Source organism: Pan troglodytes, chromosome 1 (genome assembly GCF_028858775.2).
Source record: "Pan troglodytes isolate AG18354 chromosome 1, NHGRI_mPanTro3-v2.0_pri, whole genome shotgun sequence".
NCBI lineage: Eukaryota > Metazoa > Chordata > Mammalia > Primates > Hominidae > Pan > Pan troglodytes.
The window spans coordinates 56,990,689-57,018,325 of NC_072398.2; the positions used below are offsets into that span (position 1 = coordinate 56,990,689).

The following is a 27,637-nucleotide window of genomic DNA, read 5'->3' on the forward strand; positions in this document are numbered from 1 at the left end:
TTCAGTCAGAGCTTTTATTGTCAGATAAACTTAACTGTATGAATGAAGTTAAAAATATTTATTACTACAAATGATCTAAAGTTTTCACATTTTACATTTCAACTAACATTAAATTTCCAAAGCCTAATGCATGGCATTTTTAAATACAAATATTTACAGACCATGTAACACACATTAAAAATTAAATATCTCTTTAAAACAGTGACATATAGATGTATTAGTATAATCTTATTTGAATAATAATTACTTAAGGAGATTTGCTTAACAAGAATATAATCAATGAGATAACACTTTCTGAATATGAACCAATGTGGCAGATGCCCAAATCGCTAGGGCCTTAGACTCCTTGCTTCTTCCCCTCATCTCATTTCTGATTTCTACCCCAATTCTAAAGGGCCAAACATGAGACGTCCTGGGCAAAACCTTCTCTGGTTTTTATTCAAGCCATTGATGGCCTAATAGTTTAGTAGCAAGTTTTCTTAGCAGGTGATAAGGTAGTCTACTTAGTTCCCTACCTGGAGATATACAAAATCTGGTCATGTTTCTGTGACCAACAGAAGTGCTTCGTATAACTGGGTACGTCCCTGTTCACTTAGGAATGAGTTCAAATGTGGATCTTATTCTCAGTCATTAATCTAGATTATATTTAATCTGAAGTTCTGTAGAGATGAATGTGTCTTCACAAAAGTTCCTGTTGCTGGCTTATAACTAGAAGTGATATTACTATTCTTGGGACAGGGTTAGTAGTAACCCAATAATAAATGTTCTTCATCTCCCACCGTAAGAACCAGATCACTTCTACACTATTACCAAAAAAAAAAAAGAGAACATTAATTATGAAAAATGCTATCTGAACATTTGGATATCTGAGTATTATTATGTTTATATAACACATATTATGCTGCTTTGGTAAAAAATCCCAACTAGACTTTTGTTTGAACTTTTGACAACTTTGCAAAAGCTTAGCTTTTACTTAACTCTACAATCTTATAAAACATTATTACTTTTTTTGTACTGCCTTTTGATTAAGAAATAAGGTTTTTTTCTGATTATAAATGGAATGACATCAAATAGAAGGTTTTACAGAATATACTGGCAGATACTGTATTTTGTTAGCAAAAAGTTTTGTTTTTACATTTTTAAAATAATTTCACGACATATTTCAGTTTAAAGGATGGGACCAAATCTTAACATAAACATGCAATATGTTAAAAGCAGATGTATAAGTTTGTCATAAAAATGAGCAAAATCAATTTTCTTTATAGCCAAATGGCAACATCTGATTGTACATCTTGGAATTCATTGCAGGTAAATGAGCGTGATCGTCTCCTAAGATTTGTTGGTCTCTGAGGTCTTCCTTCCATCAAGTCTAAATAGATGTCAGATTTCAGAAAACGTGTATAACTGTCTTGTTCCATGAGCTGATACACTCTGCTTTGTGCAACATCAAAACTGTGGAGGGTAGGTTGAGTGATGCTGTTTGTAATGACTTCTTTTGTGTGAAAATCAAGGTTAACCTGGATAAACAGAAAAAAAGTGTGATTATAGTTAATATGCTTATATAAACAACTTTGAGAAACAGCAAAGGACTGATGCAATGTTGGAGTGGGCATCGTGGGCTTAGAAGCTGATATAGTTTGTATGTGTGTAGCCTGCCCAAACTTCATGTTTAATTGTAATCCCCAGCATTGGAGGTGGAGCCTGGTGGGCAGTTATTGGATCATGGGGGTGGATTTCCCGTGAATGGTTTAGCACCGTCTCCTTAGTGCTGTCCTCGCGATAGTGAGTGGCTTCTGGCAAGATCTGGCTGTTTAAAAGTGTGTGACACCTCACTCTGTCTCTTTTGAGCCTGCTTCTGAAATGTGAGATAACTGCTCCCCCTCTGCCTTTTGCCATAATTGGAAGCTTCCTGAGTTCTTCTCAAAAGCAGATGCTGTTAGGCTTCCTGTATAGCCTGCAGAACCATGAGCCAATTAAAGTTATTTTCTTATAAATTACCTAGGCTCAGATATTTCTGTTTTTTTTAGCATGTATCAAAAACTTTATTCTTTCTGTGGCTGAATATTCCATTCTACAGGTACACCACGTTTCATTTATCCATTCATTTGTTAGTAAACAATTGGGTTGTTTCCACATTTTGGTTATTGTGAATAGTGCTGTTGTGTTTGTTGCAGTGCAAGAATGGCCTAATATAGATGCTTGGGTTTTTTCCTCTATTCTTGACTAGCATTTCATCTGTTTCTTCTCTCCTGGAATTCCTGGTCCTTCTTACTCTCTATGAATTTAGAATAATGCAATATTGAACTGCTAAGATCATAGAAATAATTAAAGCATAACTCATTTTCAAAATAGGTAACTAAACCTCACATAGGTTAAATTATTTGAGTCATGGGAAAAAATGAGCTGGGGCATATTTGAGATTTTAATGTGGGGCTTCTCTTTATTCCAGTGCTCATTTCATTATGTTATGATGATTTCCTCCAAGCAAACATATGCTGTAGTATGAATGTCTTTTAAAGATATAAAATTATTTAATGCCTTGTATCATAGCACTGCATATATATCTGGTTCTGATGGTGGTTGGGTTTTCAGGTAGGGGCTTTCTTTCTCCTTGTCCGTAACACAATACAACTAGCTGCCTTTTTATAAAAAAACTATCTAAAACGTTAGTTTTGGGAGAAGCACTATTTATAAAACACACATTAGAAACTTTGAAGCTCTACTTAATTAATATTTTAGGGCAGTCAAGTCATATTTGCTAGTCTTATACCCATTTTAGCAATTGTATCACACAATTACTTCACATTGAGTTTGGAGTAAAAGAAAATCTCAATTGTTTTCCACTTGAAAACTTGCCTAGTTAGATTTACCTCATCTCTCTATTGTAAGATTTTTCTTTTAACCTGTCTTTAAAGTAGCCCTAAAGCAAACAAAACTCTGTATAAATAGATGAGCCAAAATTAAATTGGTATATGATGCAAACTTCTTGATGTCCCTTGACTTCATCACTTATAGAAATCTTTAGTTTCTATGAGAGGTTGCTTGTGTGAAAGTGATTAATATGAATAAGTGAATGAATCTAAATGTTGCAATTTATCATATTCACTCAGTCTAGAATGAAAATAACTCTGAAAAGTGACTCTAATTGTACTTTTCCTTCTGTGATAGTATCTTACAATGTCTTCCATTTGTATGGATAAATATTCATAAATAATTATCTTCCCTGCAGCAACATCATGAACATTCTGGTAGAATGTATGAGGGTACAAATTTGATAAAGACAGATTATCTAAAAAATTTAGCTCTGAATAGACATTTCTCAAAAAAAGACATAAAGTGCCATTTTGGACAAAATGTTCAACATCATTACCCATCAGGGATATGCAAGTAGAAACCATAATGAGATACCAACTCACTTCGCTTAGAATGGCTTTTAATGAAAAAGACAAAAAATAACAAATGTTGGTGAGGATGTGGAGAAAGGGAAACTCATGCATTGTTGGTGGGCATGTAAGGTAGTGCAGCCATTATAGAAAATAGTATAAGGGTTCCTCAAAAATTAAAAATAAAACTATCATACGATCCAGCCATTCTACTTCTAGGTATATATCTAAAGGAATTGAAATCAGCATGTTAAAGAGATATCTACACTCCCATGTTTATTGCAGCATTATTCACAGTATCCAAGAGATGGAATCAACCTAAATGTCCATCAAAGGATGAATGTATAAAGAAAATGTGTTACATATGGAACACTATTGAGGTATTAAAAAACAAAGAAACTCAGTCATCTGTGGCAATGTGAATGAACCTGGAGGACATTATGTTAAGTGAAATAAGCCAGGCACACAAAAATAAATACTACATGATCTGACTTGTATGTGGAATCTAACAAAGTTGCTCACATAGAAGTAGAGAGCAGAATAGTGGTTACCAAGGGCTAGGTAAGGTAGGAAGGATGGGAGGATGGAGAAAGGATGGATCAACAGGTACAGAGATAGATAGGAAGAATAAGTTCTGGTGTTATATTACCTAATAGGTGATTATAGTGAATAATACATGGTATATTTCAAGATTGCTAGAAAAGAACATATTGAATATTATCACCACAAAGAAATGATAAATGTTTAATTTGATGAATATGCTAACTCTGATTTTATCATTATACAATGCATACATATATTAAAACATCACACTGTATGTCATTAACATGTGTAATTATTACATGTCAATTATAAATGAAATTAATAAAAATAAGTTGGAAAAATATAATTCACAATTTAAAAATAAAATTATTAAAAATTTTTGAAAGCAATTATGCATTTTTACAGTTATCTTTACTGTACCTCTTTTGGAGCATCAGTCTGTATAAATTTCTCATATATTGCTTTTGCTTTAAGGTGAATTTGTTGAGGTCCCTTGCTTTTCTTGAAATCTTCACAGGCTATCCAAAATTCAATATTTTCTTCACTGAATTCAGTTTTAAGAAATCTGGTAAAAGCCTCTAGTCCATCTATCAAGAAAATAAATAATATAACTATAAAATAGTATTAATGTTGGAAACATTTACTGATTGATAATAAAACATAATTGCAAATATTAACAGAAAACCTACATCTTCTCTCTAATGCAGCACCGCAGCACACATCTTGCACAATATACATGAGAGACCCTCATGTAGTTTTCACAACTATAAAAGGAAAGTATTATTCCCACTGAAATAAGGCCAGTATCTCACTCAGGCTTAAGTTTAACTTTAGGCCTAAGAGTAAGAGGGACACCCTACGGTGGACCTCACTTTATGTCTCTTTTATCCATTCCCCTCGCAGAGTGTGAGGCGTGATTCCACAGAGTCAAGAAGCCATTACAGTTGGAACGGATCCTACCTACTTTTACACTATGCCTTTGGTATTCAGGATCTTGAGGTTCCCTTACTAAAAGCTCTATGCTTCCAGCATTTACACAGCGTTTTCTCCAAGTCCATCTACCAAAAACACACTGACTCACTGGTATTTATACCCTTAGGCCCGGTATGAACAAGGCTTCAATTTGCAGGCTGGAGTGTGTACTCAAATGTGCAAAGAACTGCTCACAGTGTGAAACCAAACCATGGGGGAAAAGAAAAAGGTGGTAGGTCATGTTTATAGAGTGGAAACGTTAAGTGTCTGAAAATTTTAAATTCAAACATAATCTTCCAAGTGGCTTACAAAGTATATTTGTCAAAGCAGAAGGCTAGCATATATATTTTAAAGTTATTAGTTTCTATAGCTCCTAAGCATTTAGACATACAGCATGGGACCTCTTTTTCACTTTTTGTCTTGCCCCATAAATGTTAGGGGCAGGTATTAAGTCTTGTGGAAGACTGTCTGGGCTCAAATTAGTGTTCATTTAGTTACTATGTGGCCCTGAGCATATTACCTTTTCTTTCTGTGTCTTAGTTTTTCAATATTTAAAATTAAGATAATAATGATCCCTACCTGATAGGGCTATTGAGAGAATTAAATGTGTTAAAATACACCAAGTGTTTGGAACAGTAACTGGGACATATTAAAAACTCCATAAGGGTTTTAGTAATGGTGGTTGTGATGATGATGGTGATCTTGATAATTTTTATTTAAGGCTCACTAAGGTGACATTTACATAACTAAAATGTGGCAGACTTTGGATTCAGCCTTAAGACAATGTGACTTCAAAACTAGACAATGTGACTTCAAAAATGCTCTTTCAACTATCTTTTTTAACTCTACTTATTTTTAAGCCTTGTAAAAGTTAAACTTTTTTATTTTGAGAAAATTATAGATATACATGAACTTGTAGGAAGTTCCTAGGAGAGACCCCGTGTACTCTTTATCCAGTTTTCGCCAGTGTAACAACTTGGAAAACTACAGTGAAATATCACAGCTAGGATAGCGACATTAATTAATATAATCAAGATACAGACAGTTACAAGTGTAACACATGTTGCCCTTTTACAGCCACATTTACATCTCCCCACATGTAATTTTTTTTAACTCCAGGGAACCACTAATCTGGTCTCCATTGCTATAATTTTGTCAGTTCAAGAATGTTATATAAATTAAATCATGTAGTATATGTTGTTTTAGATGTTTCTATTTTCCACACAGCCTGATTCTCTGGAGATTTATTCAGGTTGATGAATGTATCAATGGTTTGTTTCTCTTTGTTGCTGTATTATATTCCATGATATGAATATACTATCATTTGTTTAACCATTCTGCCATTGAAGGAAACATGGATTATTTCTTTTTTTTCAGTTATTACAAATAAATCTGCTATAAACATTTGTGTATAGTTTTATAAAATGTTCACAAGTCTTTATTTATCTGGAATAAATTCCAAGGAGTGAAATTGCTTGGCTGTATGGTAGTTGCACTATAGAAATGTTGAGGGAAGGGAAATATGTTCCTAATGGATTTTTCAGATAAACTTTCTCAGAATAAATCACATTTGAGTTGGATTTAAATGAGTTTTAGCAATCTTTCTTTAGATTCACTCTCACTCTCTAGTTATAGCCCATTTCTCTTTCTGCTCTCCTTATGTAAGTTATTGCATAAGGAAATATCATGAGTCCCATCTGGACTTCCCACTTGGCAGCATCTGATAATACTGACCCCCTCCTTTTTCAAATACTCTTCCACATAGGATTGTAGGATGGCATATCTCCTAGTTCATACTGTGTGATCATTTCTTTGTGTGTTGTCTGTTTAGGTTTAACTCCCTCTGTTCCCCATTAAATGTGCTATTTGCTAAAATTCTGTCCTTTGCATTCTCCTTTTCCTTCTTCTTTCCTTTATCTTCCCTATTCGCCCATCTTCTCTCTTGACATTTTTCCTGAACTCCTTTTTTCGACCTTCAACTGTACTTTATGCATATTGTTAACACCTGTAGACAAAATGAGGCATTAGAAACAATTCTGAAAAACAAAGTTTTTTTACATGTTGATATCATTAAAATATTTTAATCTTCTTACAAGAAATTATTTTTAAAATCGTAACTTCAAATATTCCTCTAGCTACTGACATATCTTTTCTCCTTACAGATATAAAATCTTTGATTAAGTTTTCTACACTTAGTCTCTTAATCCCCTCTATCTCATTTACTTTCCAACACACAAAAATGTGGTTTCCATTCAACACTTTACTTAAATTATTTTTGCCAAATTGACTTAATGTTATAGTTAGTGAACATTTTTTTTCCATCCATATGTTATTTCATCTCTCCACAACAGCAGGCACGGTAGAGAATTGCCTGTAATTCTCCTCAATGGCAGCTAAACTCCAGAGTTTCCTATTACACCTCTGACTATTGCATCCCCAAATCCTTCTCAGTTTATCCTTCTTCATCTTTCCCTTAAACTCATTTCCTGAAAAATTACTTCAACACCCAAATACAATCAATATGCAGATGATTCTTAGAACTTATCTCAAGCCTCTTTTTCCTGAGCTCCAAGTTCATATCAACCAACATGTGAAAAACATCATTGAATTGACCACTGAATTAGTCATATGAATGGTACATTTATCATCTTTACCCAAAACCTTCCCTGCATACATTTCCCATTTAATGACGCTATCCACTCAGGGATATAAACGGGAAACCTGGCATTTATTCTCAGGGATATTTAATTTTCCTCTTATCTCACACATAGCTGATAATCAAATCTTAAAAAAAAATTCCCCTTTCATATATCCTACATCTGTCTTTTTATTTTTGTGCCATCTGTAATTACTTTCATTTAGACCGGAACTATCTCTCACACAGATTATTATAAAAACCTCCTAACTGGTGACCCTGAATTTAGGTTTTCCTTGTCTCTTTCTCCATCCTCCAAGACTATTATCCACATTCTCATCAGTAATATCTTTCTGCAGTACAAATTTTATTATGATTCTTCACCGTTTAAAATTTCCCAATAGCGTTCATCTCTTCCTACTATGTTTTTACACTGATTTAAGCTCCACTCACAGAGAAACACGTATAGTTCCATTCATGTGCCATGTTCCTGAATCTCTTAGTTTTAGCTCCTGTTGAGAATACTTTTCCCTTCCTATTCTAAATACATAAAGCAATTTTATTAATCTAACCCATACAGCCTATATTCATTGAGGTTGAAATTACATTTCATCTTGTCCGGAAAGACTTCACCAATCTCTAAAGAACGAGTTGGGTGTCCTTCATATATGGCCTTCTACTGTGCCGGGTAAACTTAAAATATTGTACTGCAGTTGCCTGTTAACTTTTGTTTTCCAGGCTACACTATAACATATATAAGACGAAGACCCTTGTCTAAATTGTCACCAAATTTCCAGTACCCAACATGAGAAATAACTCAATAATTATTTAATAATACTAAAATAAATTATCAACAAATACTTGAATTAATTATAAAAATACAGAATTATATTAAAAAACATGAAACACCTCTAGGAAATATTTTGTGTACTAAATGAAATATCAGACCTATCATATTTACAAGAGATATGGACAATCAGAGCTGGTAACATAAAAAAAGCAAAAAAAAAAAAAATCCACAAAATTGTGTCCTATTGTGAATATGGACAAAAATATGTAGTTAAAAATATACTAATTTATTTAAAAAGTTAATTCTTAGCTTGATGACATTAAACATTTAATTAATATTCTAGTTTCATGCTTGGCAAGCAAAATTTTTAATACATTTTGGCTGCTTCTTTGGTCATATGAAAAGGTAGAGAAATGGCTATCAGTGACAGTTTTATTTCTGAATCTGTATTATTAGTTTGGTATTTAACCTCATGAGTTTTGCCAATGTGAGCCTTCTACTGAGAGCTGGGTCCTTCCTGGCATGCTAACAAGATGACAGCATCAATTTTGAGAACGTGTGAAGCTGGAGTTTGTGGTAAATGCCAGTCTATATGACTTTGGACAAGCTGACAAACATTTCTGGAGGTACACTGCTCTCTGTTGGATATCACTATGAGTTATTGAAACACATAATGTATTCCTTACTTTGTTCAACTATTTTATTAAATATTTTTGTTTGCATCCTGAACTCCCCACTGAATAACTCATTAATTCATCGAAACAATATTGATCACATGCTGTGTTCCAGACACTGGTCTAGGTACCAGAGACCAGCAATTTTAGAAGTGGACAAAGCCCTTGATTTGATATTTAATCTATAGAGCACTACCTTAAATAAAAGAACATATTACTACTAAACTATTAAGAAGAGGAGGGTCATTACAAAGTAATGGGAACCAGACTTGTCCTCCTACCACAAATAACTATAAAACTAGAAAAAATATTGAGGCAGTAGTTTTCAAGCAGAATACAACTGGCAACAGATGAGAAGAAAAACACATGAAGTGAGTGCTAGGTTTGCTCTGGCTTTCTACCTGGGGGCATTTTTAAGACTGGTACACATGAAGACGGAGGCTAACCATAGTAAGAAGTCTTGCTGAATTGAGGAGGCAGAGATAAGAGTTTGGGCATTATGATGTATTTGGAATTTGTGGGTCAGGCTACTGAAAAAAGGAAACATGCAGAAGGGTGTGGGACAGTTTGAGTGACCTTGTACCAACTTGTTCTCGCTTTTTTGTCACTTGTGGTTCTCAAAAATAAATGTACAATGTGCTGACAATGCAACATCCTGAGACAAGAGAAATTGACCAGAATAACCCTGCTGTGTTCCTTTGCCACCCCAAAATAGGATCTTCTTTGACACTTTAGCCCAGGGATACCTGTATTCCCTTGAACATAAAAACCAGGACAGGCTGCTTTCTGGGATCCCTCAGCTGCCATGCAATTGGAACACCATAGACAAAATTTAATTCACTCTTAGCAGCTTTCCTGAGTGTTGAGGGGGCAGCTCATTATGAATACTAGGCTTCTATTATCCCTTGGTGCCTATTTGCAAGTACTAAAGTTGCTTTGCTTAACTAGTTGTATCAGTGTTCTATCATAGTGGATTTGTGCAAGTAATCAAAATTGTAGCCCAAGACATAGGGGGCTAAATTGGTAACCAGTGCAGAGTGAATCTGCTTTATAAGGGGACCCAGAAGCCTCCATGCAGTTTTCCTGCAGAGCCTTAACTGAGGGCTAAGCTGCACATGAGCAGGGCAAATTTTGTGAAGTCTAGAAGAAGACAGATGCTATGGGACTGAGGTAAATGGAGATAGGAGAGTTTTGATAGGTTTGGATGACTTTGGATTTCTGGCTCAGCCGTAGAAGAGATAACAAAGAAAGGTCATATTTCTGGTATAAATACTATGTCTTGTCCTACTGCTAAGAAAGGTCTTGTCCTCATACTAAGACAATTCTGAGATATACCAGTCTTAAAGGATCAAGCTGATCAGAAAAAAATCAAGAGGATACAACAGTGATTTAATTCACTTCCAGAAAAATGATTCAATACTCTATAAAGGAAGACCACATAATTTAGACTCCTATGTCTTCCTCCATGCTCACATACAAAAAAAAGTTAGTGATATAAGGAAATTTTCATGACTTATTATCAATATTTTGTTTGTTGATAAAATATCAATAAAAACTGATCATAAGGTATCTAAAATATTGGAAACAGCAGACAAAAACTTTAAAAAAGCTCATATAAATTTTTTGAAAAACACAAAGGTTAAAAAAGACCTAAGACAAAATTTAAACTATGAAAAGTAATCAAGTTGAAATTCAGCAAATAAAATGTAAAATATTAAAAATAAAAAAATATTGGATGGTCATGGCAACAGATTAAAGACTGCAGAAGGGATGGATATGCTAGCAGACAGTTGTATAGAAGATAATTTACTTAATCTAAATAAGGTAGGAAAGGAGGAAAAGAAAACAACAACAAAATGAGGAAACAAATAGAAAATAAATAGTAAGATGTTAGATCCAATCCCATATATATCAACGATGAGATAACATTTAAATGAGCTAAACATTCCAATTAAAAGTCAGAGATTATCTGACTGGGTTAAAAAGTAAAAACAGACTACATATTGACAACAAGAGACACATTAAATAAAAAGTATCAGGAAGATGAAGAAAACGGATAAAAATATTACACAGTGCAGAGGTTAAGCATAAGAAATCTGAACAAAAAAACTTCACATGGCTTGAAAAAGTAACTTCAAAATAAAGAGTATTTCCATTTTGTAATTTTTAAGTGACCAATTATTCCTAGTACATAACAATCCTAAACATATATGAACTTAATTTAGAGCTTCAAAATACATGAAGCAAACTCTTAGAACAGAAGTAGAAAAATTCACAATTTAGGTATAGATTTTAATTCTGCTTACTCATTAATTCATAGAAAAAAGTAGACAATATCAATGACAATATATAAAACTTAAACATCATTAATTCGACTGAATTGAAAAATTACAAAATGATCTACCAAACACATCTTTTCAAATGCACAAGGAATATTATCCCAGATAAACTCTGTGTTAGACTCATAATATGAGCCTAAATAAATTTCAAAAAGCTTGATACCTTACAGATATGTCCTTTGCCCGCAAGGGGTTTGAATTAATAATTGACACTAGTAACATAGATAAAAACAAAACAAAAACAAATATTTGAAAATAAGCACACAATAACCAGTGTGTGATAAATATGTAGTAAACACAATAACCTACATGTTAGAGAAATCACAAGGAAAATTAGAAAAATATTTATACTTGAATTATAGTGAAAGTACAGCAGATCAAAAATTTGTGAGATGCAGCTTAAACAGTGGTTAGAGAGAATTTTATTGCACAAAATGGTGGTCTAGTAAAAAAAAAGAAAGAAAAAAAACAGGAAGGGTATAAAAATTAAGATCTAGGTTTCCACCTTAAGAAACTTGAAAAGAAGAGCAAATTAAATACATAGTCAGTAGAAGAAAAAATAAAAATAAAAACAAGAGGAAAAATATATGTAATAGAAAAACTACAGAGATTAACAAAGCCAAAGTTGGTTCTGTTAAAACATTAATAAAATAAAACCCCTAGCAAGAGTCTTTCACATTAGGAAGCAAACCATAAATATTAGTATAGATCTTACATATATTACAAACAAGTGAATATTATGAATGACTTAATGTCAGTAAATATAATTTATATGGCATAGGGAAATTGTTTAAAAAAACAATAAACCTATACCCAAACTGACACTTGAAGAAGTGGAAGATCTGGTAGCCCTAATTCAATTAATAGATTTTATAATAAAACATTTCTCTCCGCCCAAAAATACCTGGGACCAAATTTAGTAAATTCCATCAAACATTTAAGAAAAAAATGTATTTTAATCTTACATACTTGCTTTGAGAAAATTGAGAGGAGATGAACACTTTCCACCTCATTTTATGAGACGAGGATAACTCTAATACCAAAACTTGACACTCTGCCCCATAAAAAAAACAAGTAAAGACTAAGACTAAGAAAGAAGTGAAGAAAATTACACAATATCTCTCATGATTATAGAAGCAAAGATTCTACACAAAGTATATGTTTTAAAATCCAGCTATTTATAAAGAAGGTGCAAATATTCTGGCATTATGGCTGAAAAAAGTTGAAATAAATGTTGTAGCTTTGTCTGTTCAACTCATTTTAACTTAGATTACCACATTTTTTTAAATGTTTACGGCTGTCTAGAACTATTCCTCATGGTCAGTGACTATTACTAATATAAAAAGTTCCATATAAAATGAAACAAGAAGAATATATTTCTATTGGTAGAAGTATGGTAATAACTAAGAGGTTTTGCATTTATAACATGTTCAGAGGTTTTGAAGGTTAAGTGTTACTTATATACATTACCTCATTTAATTTTTATAACAGATACATGGAATATGTCTTATATTCATTTTCTTAGATGAGAAAACTGAGAGTCAGATAAGTTCAATTGCCCCAGATTTTATACATATGTGTGTGTGTATATATATGCATATTTTTCTCAGGAAGGCATTGTTTCCTTTGGTAGGCAGATAAATAACCCTCCAAAGGTGTTCATGCCCTAATATCCAGGACCTGTGGGGAAAAAGGAACTAAATATAGTTCAGGACCTTGAGATGGGGGAGATTATCCAGGTAGATCCAATCTAATCATGCGAGTCCTTAAAAGTAGAAGAGGCAAAAGAGTAGATCAGAGAGATGTGACCTAAGAAGGACCAGACTCTGCTGCTGGCTTTGAGTATGAAGTAGATGGTCATGACCCAGGAAATGTAGTGTATTCTGGAAGGTGGGTGTCTTAGTCTGTTTTGTGTTGCTATAAAGGAATACCTGAGGCTGGGTAGTTTATATAGAGAAAGGTTTATTTTACTCACAGTTCTGCCGGTGGTATAAGAAGCCTGCTGGCATATGCTTGGCTTCTGGTGAGGGTTTTGTGCTGGGTCAAAATATGGTGAAGACCAAAGAAGAAGTGGGCATGTGCAGAGAGGGATCAAACCCGAGGGGCAGCCTGGCTTCATAAGAACCTACTCTCGAGGGAACGAATCCATTCCCCTGAGAACTAATCCAGTCTTTCAAGAGTGAAAACTCACTATTACTGAAACTGCACCAAGCCAATCCTGGGGGAACTTCTCCCATGATAGAAACAAGTCCCCTAGGTGCCCCCTCCCAACATCACCACATTGAGGATCAAATTTCAACCTGAGATTTGGGGTGAGGGGAGAAACAAACCACATCCAAACCGTAGCAGTGGGAATGAACCTCAGTTTGCAGCCAGCAAGGGAAGGAAGTAGTTGGTCTATAACTGCAAACAGCTTAATTCTGCCAGCAATCCAAATGAGCGGAAACATGATTATTCCTTAAACTCTCCAAAAAAAGAATAGCCTGCTGACATCTTGATTTATTTTGATCAAACCCATACTGGACTTTTAACACAACTTTAAGATAATAAAATTGTGTTGTTTTAATCACCGTAGTTGTGGTAAGTTGATATAGCAGCAACAGGAAACCAATACAATCCTCAAATTATTCTTTTTGTATCACCATTTATTCCTCCTTTATATAGACCTTATCCTCTTTGTCATGAAGCATCATTTTTTAATGTTGTAAGCAATCTTTTTAATGTATTAGAGTTCCAGGAACTTACTGTTTAGGAAATCAGTAGTTAGACAAAGATATGACAACCTATAGAAATTCCTAAGCTTTATAGTATGGAATGATTTCAGCCACTACCACAAGAAAAGGATGACATAGGTCTCTTCTGCACCACGGCCTCTTCATTGGGATGTTTTCAACTGGACAAAGGGAGATCCTGCCATTTCTTTTCCTCAGTAAATTTACCATGAGCAACGGATGTTAGCAGTTACATATTAGTTAATTAACTAGAGAGACAAGGGAAGGTTGGGCTCAAAAAGAATTTGACAAGGCATTGTAAAACTGACAAGCAACTTACAGAACTTGTCTGCAGTCCTGAAATGCTAGTAAGATAATTTCTAGTCAAACACAACTGTCTGATGAAGGCCTTACTGCTAAGTGATTCTTGAATGAGTTGGCAAACTCTGACCACTGAGAAGCAAGAGTGATCAAGTCGCTCTTCTTTCTCTAGCTCAGTTAGTGTATTCTTTTCAAGATTGATTTCTCACACTGAGCATATGCTTTTCTCAGACTGTAAAAGGGAAATATAAATGAACAATGGTTCTTTGAGGCATTTTGATACATTGTACATTTCCTCCAAATACCTACAAATATATAGGTTTTCAGAATAAAGTTAATGGTCTAGCTACAAAATAATTGCCAAAGTGAACAACAGGGCATCAGATGTGCTGGTTGTACTGTGGCATATTAAGCACATAAGCACCCATAGGGATTATTGTTCCTTAGAACGTTCCTATTTGATTTTCTTTCCCACAATGCCTTTCACCACCTGCATTTGAGAACTTGGACTTGTATAAAAGCAGTTTGTGTCATGAATTGTCCAAGACTATATTCCCTTAATTTTTGAAAGCTAAATTGCAATATCCTCTCAAGACTTCAAGTAAACCTGGAGCCTTATGATGACTTTAGGAAATAAGCTGAATAAGTATTGTTTGGCTGCTTATTGACAGCAGCTTGATAATTTATTTCTTTTCCATTATGTAACTAGAGGGATGGTTTTATTACTTAGTCTATGGTTTTACTTGTCTTTTTTTTTTCTAATTTTGCCCCCTCTGTCTTCTATAATGATCTTGGAATAAAATAAGGAGACTAAGACAAAACATGCTGACATGCTATGTTCGTTCATTTTGCATTGCTATAAAGGAATACCTGAGCCTGAGTAATTTATAAAGAACATAGATTTATTTAGCTCATGGTTCATCTGCTCTGCTTCTGATGAGGCCTCAGGCAGTTTTACTCATGGAGGAAGGCAAAGGAGAAGCCAGTGTATCACAAGATAAGAGGCAGTGAGAAAAAAGGCAGGTCTCTGGCTTTTGTAAACATTCAGCTTGCATGTTAACTAAAAGAATGATAACTTGCTTATTACTGCGAAGACAGTACAAAGCCATTCATGAGGGATTCACTCCGTGACCCAAATGTTTCCCACTAGGCTCACTTTCAGCTTCAGAGGTCACATTTCAGCATGACATTTGGATAGGTCACACAACCAAACCATATCACATGCCTTTCAAACCCTAAATTGTAATTGAAATATAATTTGAAACGTGGGGCAATGTTTAGGTCTGTAAAAGAAAACCACCACAAAAAAACAATAATCTATGCACCAACTGGCCTGAACTAAACTTTCAGCAGTTAGCCGTAGCCTCTGCCCAGAACTACTTAAAACAAATTCTTCTTGAGAACTTTCTCCTTAATAAATATTTAAGATAATGGAAACCAGCTATTTACCACCTATACTTATTTAATCTTTCAAATTGCTAAAGTATTTGTCCTTTTTCTAAGTTAATATCCATTTTTTTACTAGACTTAACTCTAAAAAGCAGTCCTTAATTTATCTCTGATAACTATCTTCAGAGCTGGTAGATTCTTTCTAATTTTTTAATAGAATTCTAAAATGTCTTATTTCTTATTGCAGGGTCAGTATCTTAGTATGCTTTGCTTAATAGTTGCTATAAAGTGGATTTCTGAAGAGAATTTCTTGGCTAGATATTAAGAAAAAACTGGAAGCAGGACAACAAAATAATTGTGAGAAGATTTTCAGGTAATCCTAATTAAAAAGAAAACAAAAAGTAGTCATATGGAAATGTGCCTTCTGCTGATATTAAAAAGCATACCATTGGGTGTTATTGATCTGTTTGTCTATGATATAGGTCCTGCCTTTCCCCATTTCACAAAAAGAGGCATTTTATCTTGTCCTTCCTTGTTCCTCAGTTACTATTTAAATGGAAATTAAAGCAAAGTTGGCAAAATAAAATGCCAGTTACATTACAAGGAAAGAACAACCTGTTTCAAGGTCATATTTCCAAAGAGGAAAGAAAGTATGTTTTATTTGGCTTATAAATAAAGTCGCACTGACCCAGTGAAAGCATAAATGTTTTCGATTTTAATCTACTGCACCCTAGCCACATGTTATGCATAAGCGTGGATTGATCAGTTTTTAAATATCAAATTATTCCTAAAGTGAGTTATTAAATAATTTTCAGGATTTCAGAAGAATATGACCATTACTTCTATAACCAATCAGAATTATAATAAATTTTTTGTACTGTCAGCTAAAAGAAAATGCCCAGAAGCCAGATAGCTGAAATTGTTATTTATTAAAATAACTTTTTAACCTATAATTACTGATTTTAAAAATAACTTAGTCTGAACCTGAGAACTGTGTTATGTATTTAAACAGTATTTACAGGTTAGGAGTTTTGAGTGTTCGTTAAGGTCTTAGCACATTGCTGTATGCCTTTTATTGGCACAATTCCATTTAATTTTCACATCAGCCCTACGGAGTAAGTCTTGTTATACTCATGTTTATAGATGAAGAAGTTGACGTTCAAAGAGTTAACTTGCATTAAATCTTACAGACAGTAAAAGATAGTGTAAGTGCTTGAACCCAGGTTCATCTTATTTAAAATTACAGGACCTTTACAACTAAACTGCCGTAAAGAAAAGAAAGTCCTTACTGTTGAGGAATATGGAGATTAATGGGCAGGACAGGCATGTATGAACCAAGGACTGAGGAAGCACAATTAAAAGAGTGACTTATTCTGTTCAAAGTAGCAGAGGAAAATCAACTTGCATAAAATTCAAATAGAAGTCTTCCAGAAAATAACATAAACATTATTTCAAATAGAGTCCTTCACTAATTCACAAGCATGAGTGTCAACTCTGTGCCATCTGCTGTGCTCTGAAATATTATGCAAAAGCCCTTTGTTACTATGGTTAGTCTTGTGCTTGATACAGACATTCAAAGTGAAGTCAGCGTACTAATATCAAGAAAAGTGCTATGTATGTTCTGAGTGCTCATGATGCATTAACTAAAGTGAATGGATTTTGTTGGCATAATATGAATATAATAGTAAAGCAAAAATACTAATTCAAGAAATGAATAAAGGATGAATGAGAAAGAAGTTTATTAATTAAAATTTTAAGTAAATAACTTTTTTAAAGTAATGTGCAATGCTCTACAAGATTATCCCAGCACATTAGTTACTTCCTGTTTCTCTTACTCACTTTGGGCAGCTGCATTAAGTCAGTTCACAATGGAACCATTTCTCATACAGAGGCAGTAACTTACTAAACAGTCCTTTAGAAGGCAGCAGTGGTGAATGCAGCTGCCAAAAGTGCTTGATAGAACCTGGGATTAGAATTCACACTGGAAGAAGCTGGCTCAATGTGTCATACAAATATGAAATGCTTGTAATTGCATGTTTCTAAATTGAAACTCTGGCATCTGTTGGAGTATTTTTCTGATGCCAAGAAACCAAATGAAACAAAAAGTGAAGAAAATCTGAAGTTGGAAACCCAAGTACCGTATAATATCCGAAGTAATAAGTTGCATTGTTTCTTCTGTAACATTTGGCTTTGTAGCTCTGATTTGCCATAGAATGTGGTTTCTTTTGCCATAATAAATGATTTATGTGATGAGTTATAATTAGAACTGGGTTTTATTTATTTTTAATCTTTAGATAAATTAAGAAATTGAGTGCTTGTTGGACAGGCATGGTGGCTCATGCCTGTAATCCCAGCACTTTGGGAGTTCGAGGCAGGTGGATCACTAGGTCAGCAGTTCAAGACCAGCCTGGCCAACATGGTGAAACCCTGTCTCTACTAAAGATACAAAAAATCAGCTGGGTGTGGTGGTGTGCTTCTGAAATCCCAGCTACTTGGGAGGCTGAGGCAGGAGAATCTCTGGAACCCAGGAGGTGGAGGTTGCAGTGAGCTGAGATTGCGTCATTGCACTCCAGCCTGGGTGACAGGGTGAGATTTAATATAAAAAAAAAAAAGTTGAGTGCTTGTGCTTGTTATGGGTTAGCTTGAGTTGGAAATTTAAATTTTTAGAGCACTGAAATTCTTTATCTTGCAGAAAATTGGTAACCAAAAATTAGGAACTGTAACTTGAAAAGCCACAAGGTGAAAAGTATAAGAAAAAGTACTCATTTCCTCCCCCAAAAGTGAAGTATGCATTTCCTTGTAGTCTTTACTCAAACTTAGTAATAAGTATTTTCCAAAGTATAGTCAGTTTCTATTTTTAAATCCAGGAGGTGCAATGACTTACATATTCTACTTCCATCCTACATGTTACAAATTGTTTTCAGAAGTTACTTAGAACCACAATTCAGAGTGTAAAAAGTTCAAGTAAATAGGTATTAATACAAAAGTTAAGACTATTGTAGTTTTTAGCAATGACTGGATAAAAGGGTACACATGGAAAAGGAACAGTTATGTAGTAGTGGAAAGATTGTCTAATTGATAGAAATTCCCCTCATGAGATATAACATTTTCATTCAGATAAGCAATTATCAACAATGTGAGCTGGTTAGAAAATCTCTTTCTATAAGTCAGCCTTCCATATTTGAGGTGTGCACTTACAAAACCCTGCAAAACTTTTGATAAGGTTTACCATGGACAAAAAATGTTCAAACTCTACCCTGTTCTCTTTTTACAAGTCTTGTTCATCCTCCTCTATTTCGCATCTATTACAGATATCATTATCTTCCTATTATAATAAAAATGAAATCTAGAAATCTTTGGCTCATCCTTCTTTTTTGTTTCCTATTCCTTCATCTTCTCACTCAATAACATACATACACATTGATTAAGTCACTAAGTTTATCCAATTTTTTTTCTAAGCGGGTCCTTACTTTGAATTTAGCTTTTATATAACAACTTTGTAGGTAGTCTATATTACATGCATGGAATTTTACCTTTATAACCATCAGAGTTATCTTTTTAACACACAAAGGCTTCCAAAGTTTGTTCCCAACTTAATTATATAATGTGTTTATTATTCTTTGCCTCAGAGTAAACTTACTGCTTTTCCGGATCATGTCAAAATCTCTTAGAACTCTGTTTCCTTGCCTTTATCTCAAGAATTACCTTTTCTTTTGCCTGTTGAATTATTGCATACATCTATTTAATCTCTTATAGTGATCTTCTAAAGCCTACATGATATACTGCAAGTTCTATATAATATTTTAAAAAACTGTTTAGCAAGTTATTTTAGAAGTTATGTGTTATGCAGCAGTATCATTTTCCTTTCAAACGTGCCTACACAGAGCCCTACACATATATGTATACAAATAAAAACACACATGTGTGTATAATATATCTCTATATTTTATTGGCATCAACTGATTTTATAAGTTCAAACTGATAAAATTAACTTTTATAAAGCCAGTGAGAAGACTGATAAAACTAAATTAAAAATTTATGATTATAAATGACAGATATAGTTTGATATTTCATTTTTGATTTATTACTACTTTTTAAATTTAAATAGCCCTTAGAAATTACTGGTTTATATACATGTAGTATTAAACTACAAATTTTTATTATTCATTTTGAAACTTCAGACAAATTTGACAATAAATAGAAATAGCAGAAAAAAATAGACTAATAACTCCATTGAACGAAATAAGAAACAGAATTTAAATTATTGATGGACTTCATTGTGTTAAAATTTACTATGTAACATTACTGAGATCATTTTCTAAAGTATTTTATTCTTCAATAGATTTAGATTTACAGAAATATTTTGCAGAAGGTATCAGGGGAACCAGACCCCAATATTTCAACATAGGTTCTTTTCTATTTTCCCTAAGTGTCGGCCAGTCTGAGAAATAAAGGGAAAGAGCACAAAAGAGAGAAATTTTAAAGCTGGGTGTCCGGGGGAGACATCACATCGGCAGGTTCCATGATGCCCCCTGAGCCACAAAACCAGCAAGTTTTTATTAGCAATTTTCAAAGGGGAGGGAGTGTACGAACACAGTGTGGGTCACAGAGATCACATGCTTCAAAGGCAATAAAGTATCACAAGGCAAATGGGCAGGACAAGGTCACAAGGCCAGGGCAAAACTACAATTTCTGATGAAGTTGCAAGTCCCACTGTGCAAGCATTGTCATCGATAAACATCTTAACAGGAAACAGGGTTCAAGAGCAGAGTACCAGTCTGTCTAGAATTCACCAGGCTGGAATTTCCTAATCCTAGCAAGCCTGGGGGTGCTGCAGGAGACCAGGGCATGTTTCATCCCTACCTACAACGGCATAAAGCAGACACTCCCAGAGCGGCCATTTTAGAGGCCTCCCCAGGGAATCCATTCTTTCCCCAGGGCTGTTAATTATTAATATTCCTTACTGGGGAAATAATTCAGTGATATTTCTCTCACCCATTTTCGGCAATAAGAGAAATATGACTCTGTCCTGCCTGGGTCCCAGGCAGTCAGACCTAATGGTTATCTCCCTTGTTCCCTGAACATTGCTGTTATCCTGTTCTTTTTCAGGGTGCCCAGATTTCATATTGTTCAAACACACATGCTTTAGGAACAATTTGCACAGTTAACGCAATCATCACAGGGTCCTGAGGCGACATACATCCTCAGTTTATGAAGACGATGGGATTAAGAGATTAAAGTAAAGACAGGCATAGGAAATTATAAGAGTATTGATTGGGGAAGTGATAAATGTCCATGAAATCTTCCCAATTTATATTCTTCTGCCATAGCTTCGGCTGGTCCCTTCTTTCGGGGTCCCTGACTTCCCACAAGAAGAAGGTAGTACAGAAGGTAGTACAGATTTAGAAGAAGGTAATATGCCCCCCATTCAATTTCCCCGTTATTAATATCTTATGTTGGTATGGGACATTTGTTGCAATTACTGAAACAACACTGATGCATAATTTTTAACTGAAGTTTATACTTTACTCATTTTTTTTTTTAATTTTAAAAGAGTTAAACTGTGTGACTAAAATTAGAATAAAATAGAATTATCGGAACGCCTCCCTGAATCATTTGATTTCTGTGGAATAGAGCAAAAATCAGTGACCTTTCTGTTTTGGTCTCATGTATATATTGTCTGTCACCCTAAGCCACCATCCCTTTTCAAATTGTATTTTTCAATAAAGAATTATTTTGGTTTTAATTCCCTAACTAAATTATATTGTTTAACGCCCCATTCCTACACTGATTCTTTGCTTGGATGGTCTCCTTCTGTCCTTGTTTGGCTAGTGAATTTTGATTAATCCCCTAAAATCTAGGGTAAAAACCATCCATCCTGTGGTTTCATTCCTAAAACTGCTAATAATCAGCTTATGATGGTTCTAATATTAACTGTTTTTGTCAAATTGAATACCCAAATTTCCATTGTATCTGGTTTGATTTATCACTTCATTTCTCATTTGACTAAACTGAATAAATTTTGTTTCCTTTTAATAGACATAACATACAGAATTTGAGAAAAGTATGCATTTTATAAAATTTTATAAAAGAAAATTTTATAAAAGGAAATTTGATAAAATTTGATAGAGCAATGTCTTTCTTGAAGTGTGTGTGTGTAGGATCTTTCTCTTTAAATATATATATATATTCACACACACACTTTTCTACTAGAGTCAAATAAATAGAAATAAACTGAATTTAACCACTGCAAACAAAAGGCTTGTTTTAGGTGATTATTTTAAGTTTTACAATTTAATATTATTATAAGCATTGTAATAAATAATTGGATTAGGGGAGATTGAGTAAAATAATACTGGTAATATAAATTCTGTGAATTCAATATAATATATTTAGCATTGTAATCATGACAGGTGATAATATCCAGTGGGTCAGTGCTGATTTCTTTAAATGTGTCTCTTCTTGATTTAAATTGCAGATAGTTTACTGTTCTTCAATATTACCAATAGAGAAAAGAGAGAGTAGCAAATTCGATTTTGTCCTTTTGCTTTTTACCACTTTTAAAGAAGAAAGATTACAGAATGCTAGGTGAGGATTTTCTGTAGAACTAATCATCCTGCTAAATCTTTCTATGCTTTGAATGAGTAATGAAAGTATGATGAAATTATTATATACTAATTCATTAAGTGAAAGAAATCCTGTCTATATGTTATTATCAATTGAAATTTTAACCCTCTAATTGATCATCATCCAGTTGTAAGTAGACTGGAAACAGAAAAAAAGATTATTAAGCTGGTTAGTAAATATTATTTTTTATAATAGCAGCAATCATTGACATTTCTGTAGTGTCCAAGATTTATTGGTTTCTTATTCATCATCTCATTTAATCCTGACAGAAATCTATTTCTGTTGGAGCTAAAAACATTATCTTCATTTACAGTCGAGGAAGCTGAAAGTCAGAGTGATTAGGAAGCTTAACTAAGATTATATGACCATTTATGTTTTAGGAGAAAACTAAAACTCGAATTTCACTGGAACTCTGGACTAACTTCTAGAAACAAATTCAGTTATATTCTTTTCCAGGGGATGTGCTAAGTTTAGGAATCCACAGATGAAAAGACGTATGTTTCCTTCTAATAAATACTTATATTATAAAGAAATTAATCCCACTCCTCTTTTTTTGTTGTTGTTGTTCTGTTTTCTTTTCTCCTTCACTGACCGGTGAAGAGTCTAAAGGGCAGTGCAGTACCAAAATGTTGAATATAAGAGGAGATTTTAAAATAAACACACTTGGGGGACATGAATTATGGAAGCAAGTTTTACACAAGTTATTGTAATTAATCTATAAAGAGCATATCTGAAACTGAACCAAAACAATGGGAGCAAGAAAGTGAGTACGGGGCAAGTTTGACATAGATTTGGCAAGAATTTTAACAGTAGTTTAGAAATTGTTATTTACTGGGGCTGGGCACAATGGCTCACGCCTGTAAACCCGTCACTTTGGGAGGCCTAGATGGGTGGATCACTTGAGGTCAGGTGTTCGAGACCAATATGCTAAAAATACAAAAGTTAGCCAGGTGTGGTGGCCTGTGCCTGTAATCCCAGCTACTCCAGAGGCTGAGGCAGGAGAATCCCTTGAACCCAAGAGGTGGAGGTTGCAATGAGCTGAGATTGTGCCAGTGCACTCCAGCCCAGGCTACAGAGCAAGACTCTGTCTCAAAACACAAAAACAAAACAAAACAAAACAACAAACAAACCAAAAAAACAAAAAAGAAAACAAAACAAAAACAAACAAAAAACAGCAAAAAATGAATTGTCGTATACTGGAAATGAAGAAAAGTGAGTACAGTAGTTGAGGAAGGCTGTTTAAGTAACTTTTCCCAAAAACAGGAAGTGATAGTAGCTAGTCTTAGAGTGAAATATAAGGAATACAAGTTAAACTTTGTCAGCACAAACTTTCTTACCACTACTCTCCATTCTCATTGATTACATCCTTAACTAAGTTTAAACCTTGATTTCTCTACCTATAAATATTACAATTCAGAGGCAGCCATCTACTTTCATTGGCAGAGGGAAAGTTTTCAGGTATCATCTACAGATATAGAATTTTTATATCACTAAATTCAGAAGAACATGAAAATGTCACCAAGAACTTATAAAGAGTTGGACAATTAAGGAAGGGAACAAAACAAAACAAAAATATGTCAGAAAAGAAAAGTTGTTGTTACATTAAATGGAGCACAGTATTTGAGGGTGAATTACAAATATTCCACTCCCAACTGTCCTGGCAACAGGGATCCTTTCTTCCAGTAGACACCTTAAAATTGCGAAAGACACGGGCAACGCTACAAGGAGTAGTTAGAGTAGTCTGGCTAACCTCATCTTGGAAGGGTCTGGGAAGAGCTGGGAAATGATTGTATTTCAAAGACTAAGGTGAGAAACTGGACAAGTTTAAGGTGCAAAAAAAAAGCTGTGGGCTTGAGGTGGATGTTTGGTAATGATAAAGCATTGCTTTTTTTGCAGACTCTGACAAATTCAGGGTGGAGAATAATAAATCTGTGATTACCTAGCTGCATCACCTGCTCAGTTGAGTCTTTCTATCTGAAAGAAAGCATAAAATGAATAAAGATAACAAAGTTCACTCACTTGCTACCTTATGTAAATTGACCCTAAAGAGTGGCAATCCAGGGAGCCTGCCTCCTAAGCCATGCTATATTATAACAGTGTTCCAGAGTCAAATGAGGCCTTGATGCTTGTCCTCACCCTCCATCTCACAGACAAAGCTCCACCTTAAATACATACTCGATTCTCAACATTTCTACAAAATTCTGCTTTAAAAATAGACAATTGATACGAAGTACAGAATGAAGAATTTATAAAAAATTTTTAAAACTGTGTTTATGGGGCCGGGCGCAGTGGTTCACGCCTGTAATCCCAGCACTTTGGGAGGCTGAGACGGGTGGATCACGAGGTCAGCAGATCGAGACCATCCTGGCTAACACGGTGAAACCCTGTCTCTACTAAAAATACAAAAAAATTAGCCGGGCGTGGTGGCGGGTGCCTGTAGTCCCAGCTACTCGGGAGGCTGAGGCAGGAGAATGGAGTGAACCCGGGAGGCAGAGCTTGCAGTGAGCCGAGATGGCGCCACTGCACTCCAGCCTGGGCGACAGAGCGAGACTCCATCTCAAAACAAAAAACAAAAACAAACAAACAAAAAAAACTGTGTTTATGTGGGTTTCCTGTATGTCCATCGAAAGAATTACTTTATATTTTTAATCCTTGAACAATGAAACTAACACGAATAATTTGTTAATCATGAATTTGATAAAACCGAAGATTTCATTCAAAAATCGGAAAAATTTAAAAACTGAAACTAGCTACAGTATAAATAACTAATATTTCATCCACAGTAGGTAATTCTAAACAAAATGAGAACTTTTAAAAAAAATTTCCATTATTTGACTTTTCTATTATTTAGTTCTGTTGATCAGAAAATCGAATTACTGAAAATTAACAATCAGACAAAAATTTTGTGACCTATTGTTTCGGATAATTACATGCATAGTTTGTGTAACTTTCCATTAAGCACACAAAGTATTTGGTGAAAGTACCACTAACCTCTATGGGAAAGCAGTTTGTCAAATGATTCACCCCATTTCACTGCCTCTTCAGGGGAGACTCTGTACAAGAAACAAAATGTTTTATAATGGAGTGTGCAAAAAGTCTGTTTATGAATCTGTTCTAACATATGCTATTGTACTGCTCTTTTCAATTATATTTCATAGTTTCTCCTTTGATTATAATATAATGAAAATTGTATTTACATTAGAAACTTTGAAAACATTGTTCAATTTTCTTTTGGAATTTGTCTGTTGAATAATGTGTTGAAATAACATTAATTTTTTTCTCATGGATATGTGAGTTGTTTTATTTTTTAATTAAAAATCAATCCTTTTATAGGTTAAAAGGCACAGATAACAAATATAAAGAAATCAGGTCAACTATCTGTTTAAATTCAGCAAGTAGAAAAAAACTAAACTCACAGTATCTTTCAGTTAAAAAAAAAATTATACTGCAATTTCCTTGAAGCTGTAACCACACTAGGCTGCAAATTTTTTTTAAACGGATACAGGAAGTTTGACTAATAAAGTTTCAAAGGGATAAGAAATATAAGATATTTTAATAGAAAAAATATTCTAGAGATGTTGATAATGTGGAGAATTGAATATATTTTCTCAGATCTTTTTTATTATACTCTAATTTGGAAGAATTTGTATGAAACTAGTGTATAAGGTTTTTGCATTTTCTTTTTGAATTAAATAAATGCTAAGTATTAAAAGACATTATTTGTGCTTTACTTGCTATAATGCGGGTGTTTTTTCAAACTACTGAAGAAAGAGATGACTAGCTCTCTGCTATGACAATATTGCATTGTGAAAACTCTTAAATTAATGAGCATTTTATCAGGTTATAAGGAGTAAAACATATCATTTAAAACTGACAGGTATATAATTTTAAAAGAGCAGCTTTAAGTGTTCATGTGATTATTCAATTCAAGCGATTTAATTCAAGTGATTTAATTTTATGCAATATTTCTAGTCTCTTCAAATGAAATTTCTAACTTTCCTTATATTGCTGTGTAATTTTCAATAAATCAGAAATCCCTAATTGCATTTTTCTTAAATCTTTAATGATAGAATCAGCAAAATCTTCCTCAAAATACTGAAAATTTATTCACCTTGTTTCTTTGGCCAAGTGCCCAGATCTACTGGAGCGGGTGTCTTCATCAAACTCAGGTTTCTGCACAAGAAGACTTAGTCTATTTCTTTTTTCCTTAGCTCTGTAATAAAAAGGCCTTAATGTCAGGACAATTTAGATGACAGTTAAAATCTCTCCTGCTGACTACCAGAAAATTTTGTAGTTGGTAAAAACCCACGCCCATCCATACCCACACACTCATGAATCCCATTTAAATACTGTATTTGTGGAGGAATTAGGGTAACATATGAAAATGTTTCTCCTTTTGCTCACCGACAATCAAGTATTTGAGATTATATTTCAATAAAGATTGCACTAGTTCCTCTATGTGGCTAAAATTATTACACTTTTTTTTTTAATGAGAGCACTTTAGATTTCACAGTTTGTTGTTTAAACCTAAGAAATAAAAAGGTGTTTTTTTCCCAAATTATAATAATACAATCAATATATTTTCCACCCAATAGTTCAAAAACAAGAGGTAATGAATCTTCAACCTCAATTATGCTTTTAAAAGTATAAGGCTGACTTAAAATTGTATAATTTTACCTGATTTTGGCTTCTTTGCTTGTTTCTTCTTTTCCTGAACCATGTATTAACTTGAAAAAAGTTTTTTCTTTTGATTCACACATATTTATTTGAGAAAAGAAAAGCAATGTTGTTTCCATCTTCTCTCTAAAATGAAGAGATGTTTAATTTATTACATCCTTCCCTAGTTCATTTATTAATACTATTCCATACATATACATAGTAGAATAAAAAGTTATCACAACTCTTACAGTAATGTTTACAAAAAAGAAGTCAAGAGCTGTGTTTCTTTCTGTCTCTGCAGAAATGCAGAACTGAGGAAATGAAGTACAATTTGGTCCTAAGTTGTTTAGGGAAATGATACCACAAATTTGCAAAATGACTCTTGGTCTCTAAGATAAAGACTAGTATTACCACAGTGCGACTTCTCGTTCAAGTTTGCGCAACCAGAATGATGCTTTAATAGACTCAAATAACACTGTCATTTCCCACAGGAACTTTTCAAAAAGTTTTTAAATGTGTGGACTGTGTGTTAAAATGTGTTATGGCAAAGTATTATATCAAACATTAGGAGATATTTTCTCCAGTTCTTAAAAA

The 27,637-nt window shown here is 33.9% G+C and overlaps 1 protein-coding gene across 1 annotated transcript; it reads right to left on the minus strand.

Annotated features, from left to right (window-relative positions):
- RGS18 (regulator of G protein signaling 18) lies at positions 1-27,356 on the minus strand. Its single transcript, XM_016934397.4, has 5 exons — positions 27,062-27,356; positions 26,496-26,597; positions 25,376-25,437; positions 4,347-4,513; positions 1-1,517 (listed from the first exon to the last, which is right to left on the minus strand). Exons 1-5 carry the CDS (start codon positions 27,178-27,180, stop codon positions 1,260-1,262), a joined length of 708 nt encoding a protein of 235 aa, XP_016789886.1. The 5' UTR covers positions 27,181-27,356; the 3' UTR covers positions 1-1,259.
- Between the last annotated feature and the right edge of the window lie 281 nt (positions 27,357-27,637).

Excerpts from the sequence above, each read along its gene's own strand:
- RGS18 (XM_016934397.4), bottom strand. The coding sequence starts at position 27,180 with ATGGAAACAACATTGCTTTTCTTTTCTCAAATAAATATGTGTGAATCA. Across the intron at positions 26,598-27,061 it reads AGCAAAGAAGCCAAAATCAG|AGCTAAGGAAAAAAGAAATA; the intron begins GTAAAATTATAC and ends TTTTTATTACAG. Across the intron at positions 1,518-4,346 it reads AGACTGATGCTCCAAAAGAG|GTTAACCTTGATTTTCACAC; the intron begins GTACAGTAAAGA and ends CTGTTTATCCAG.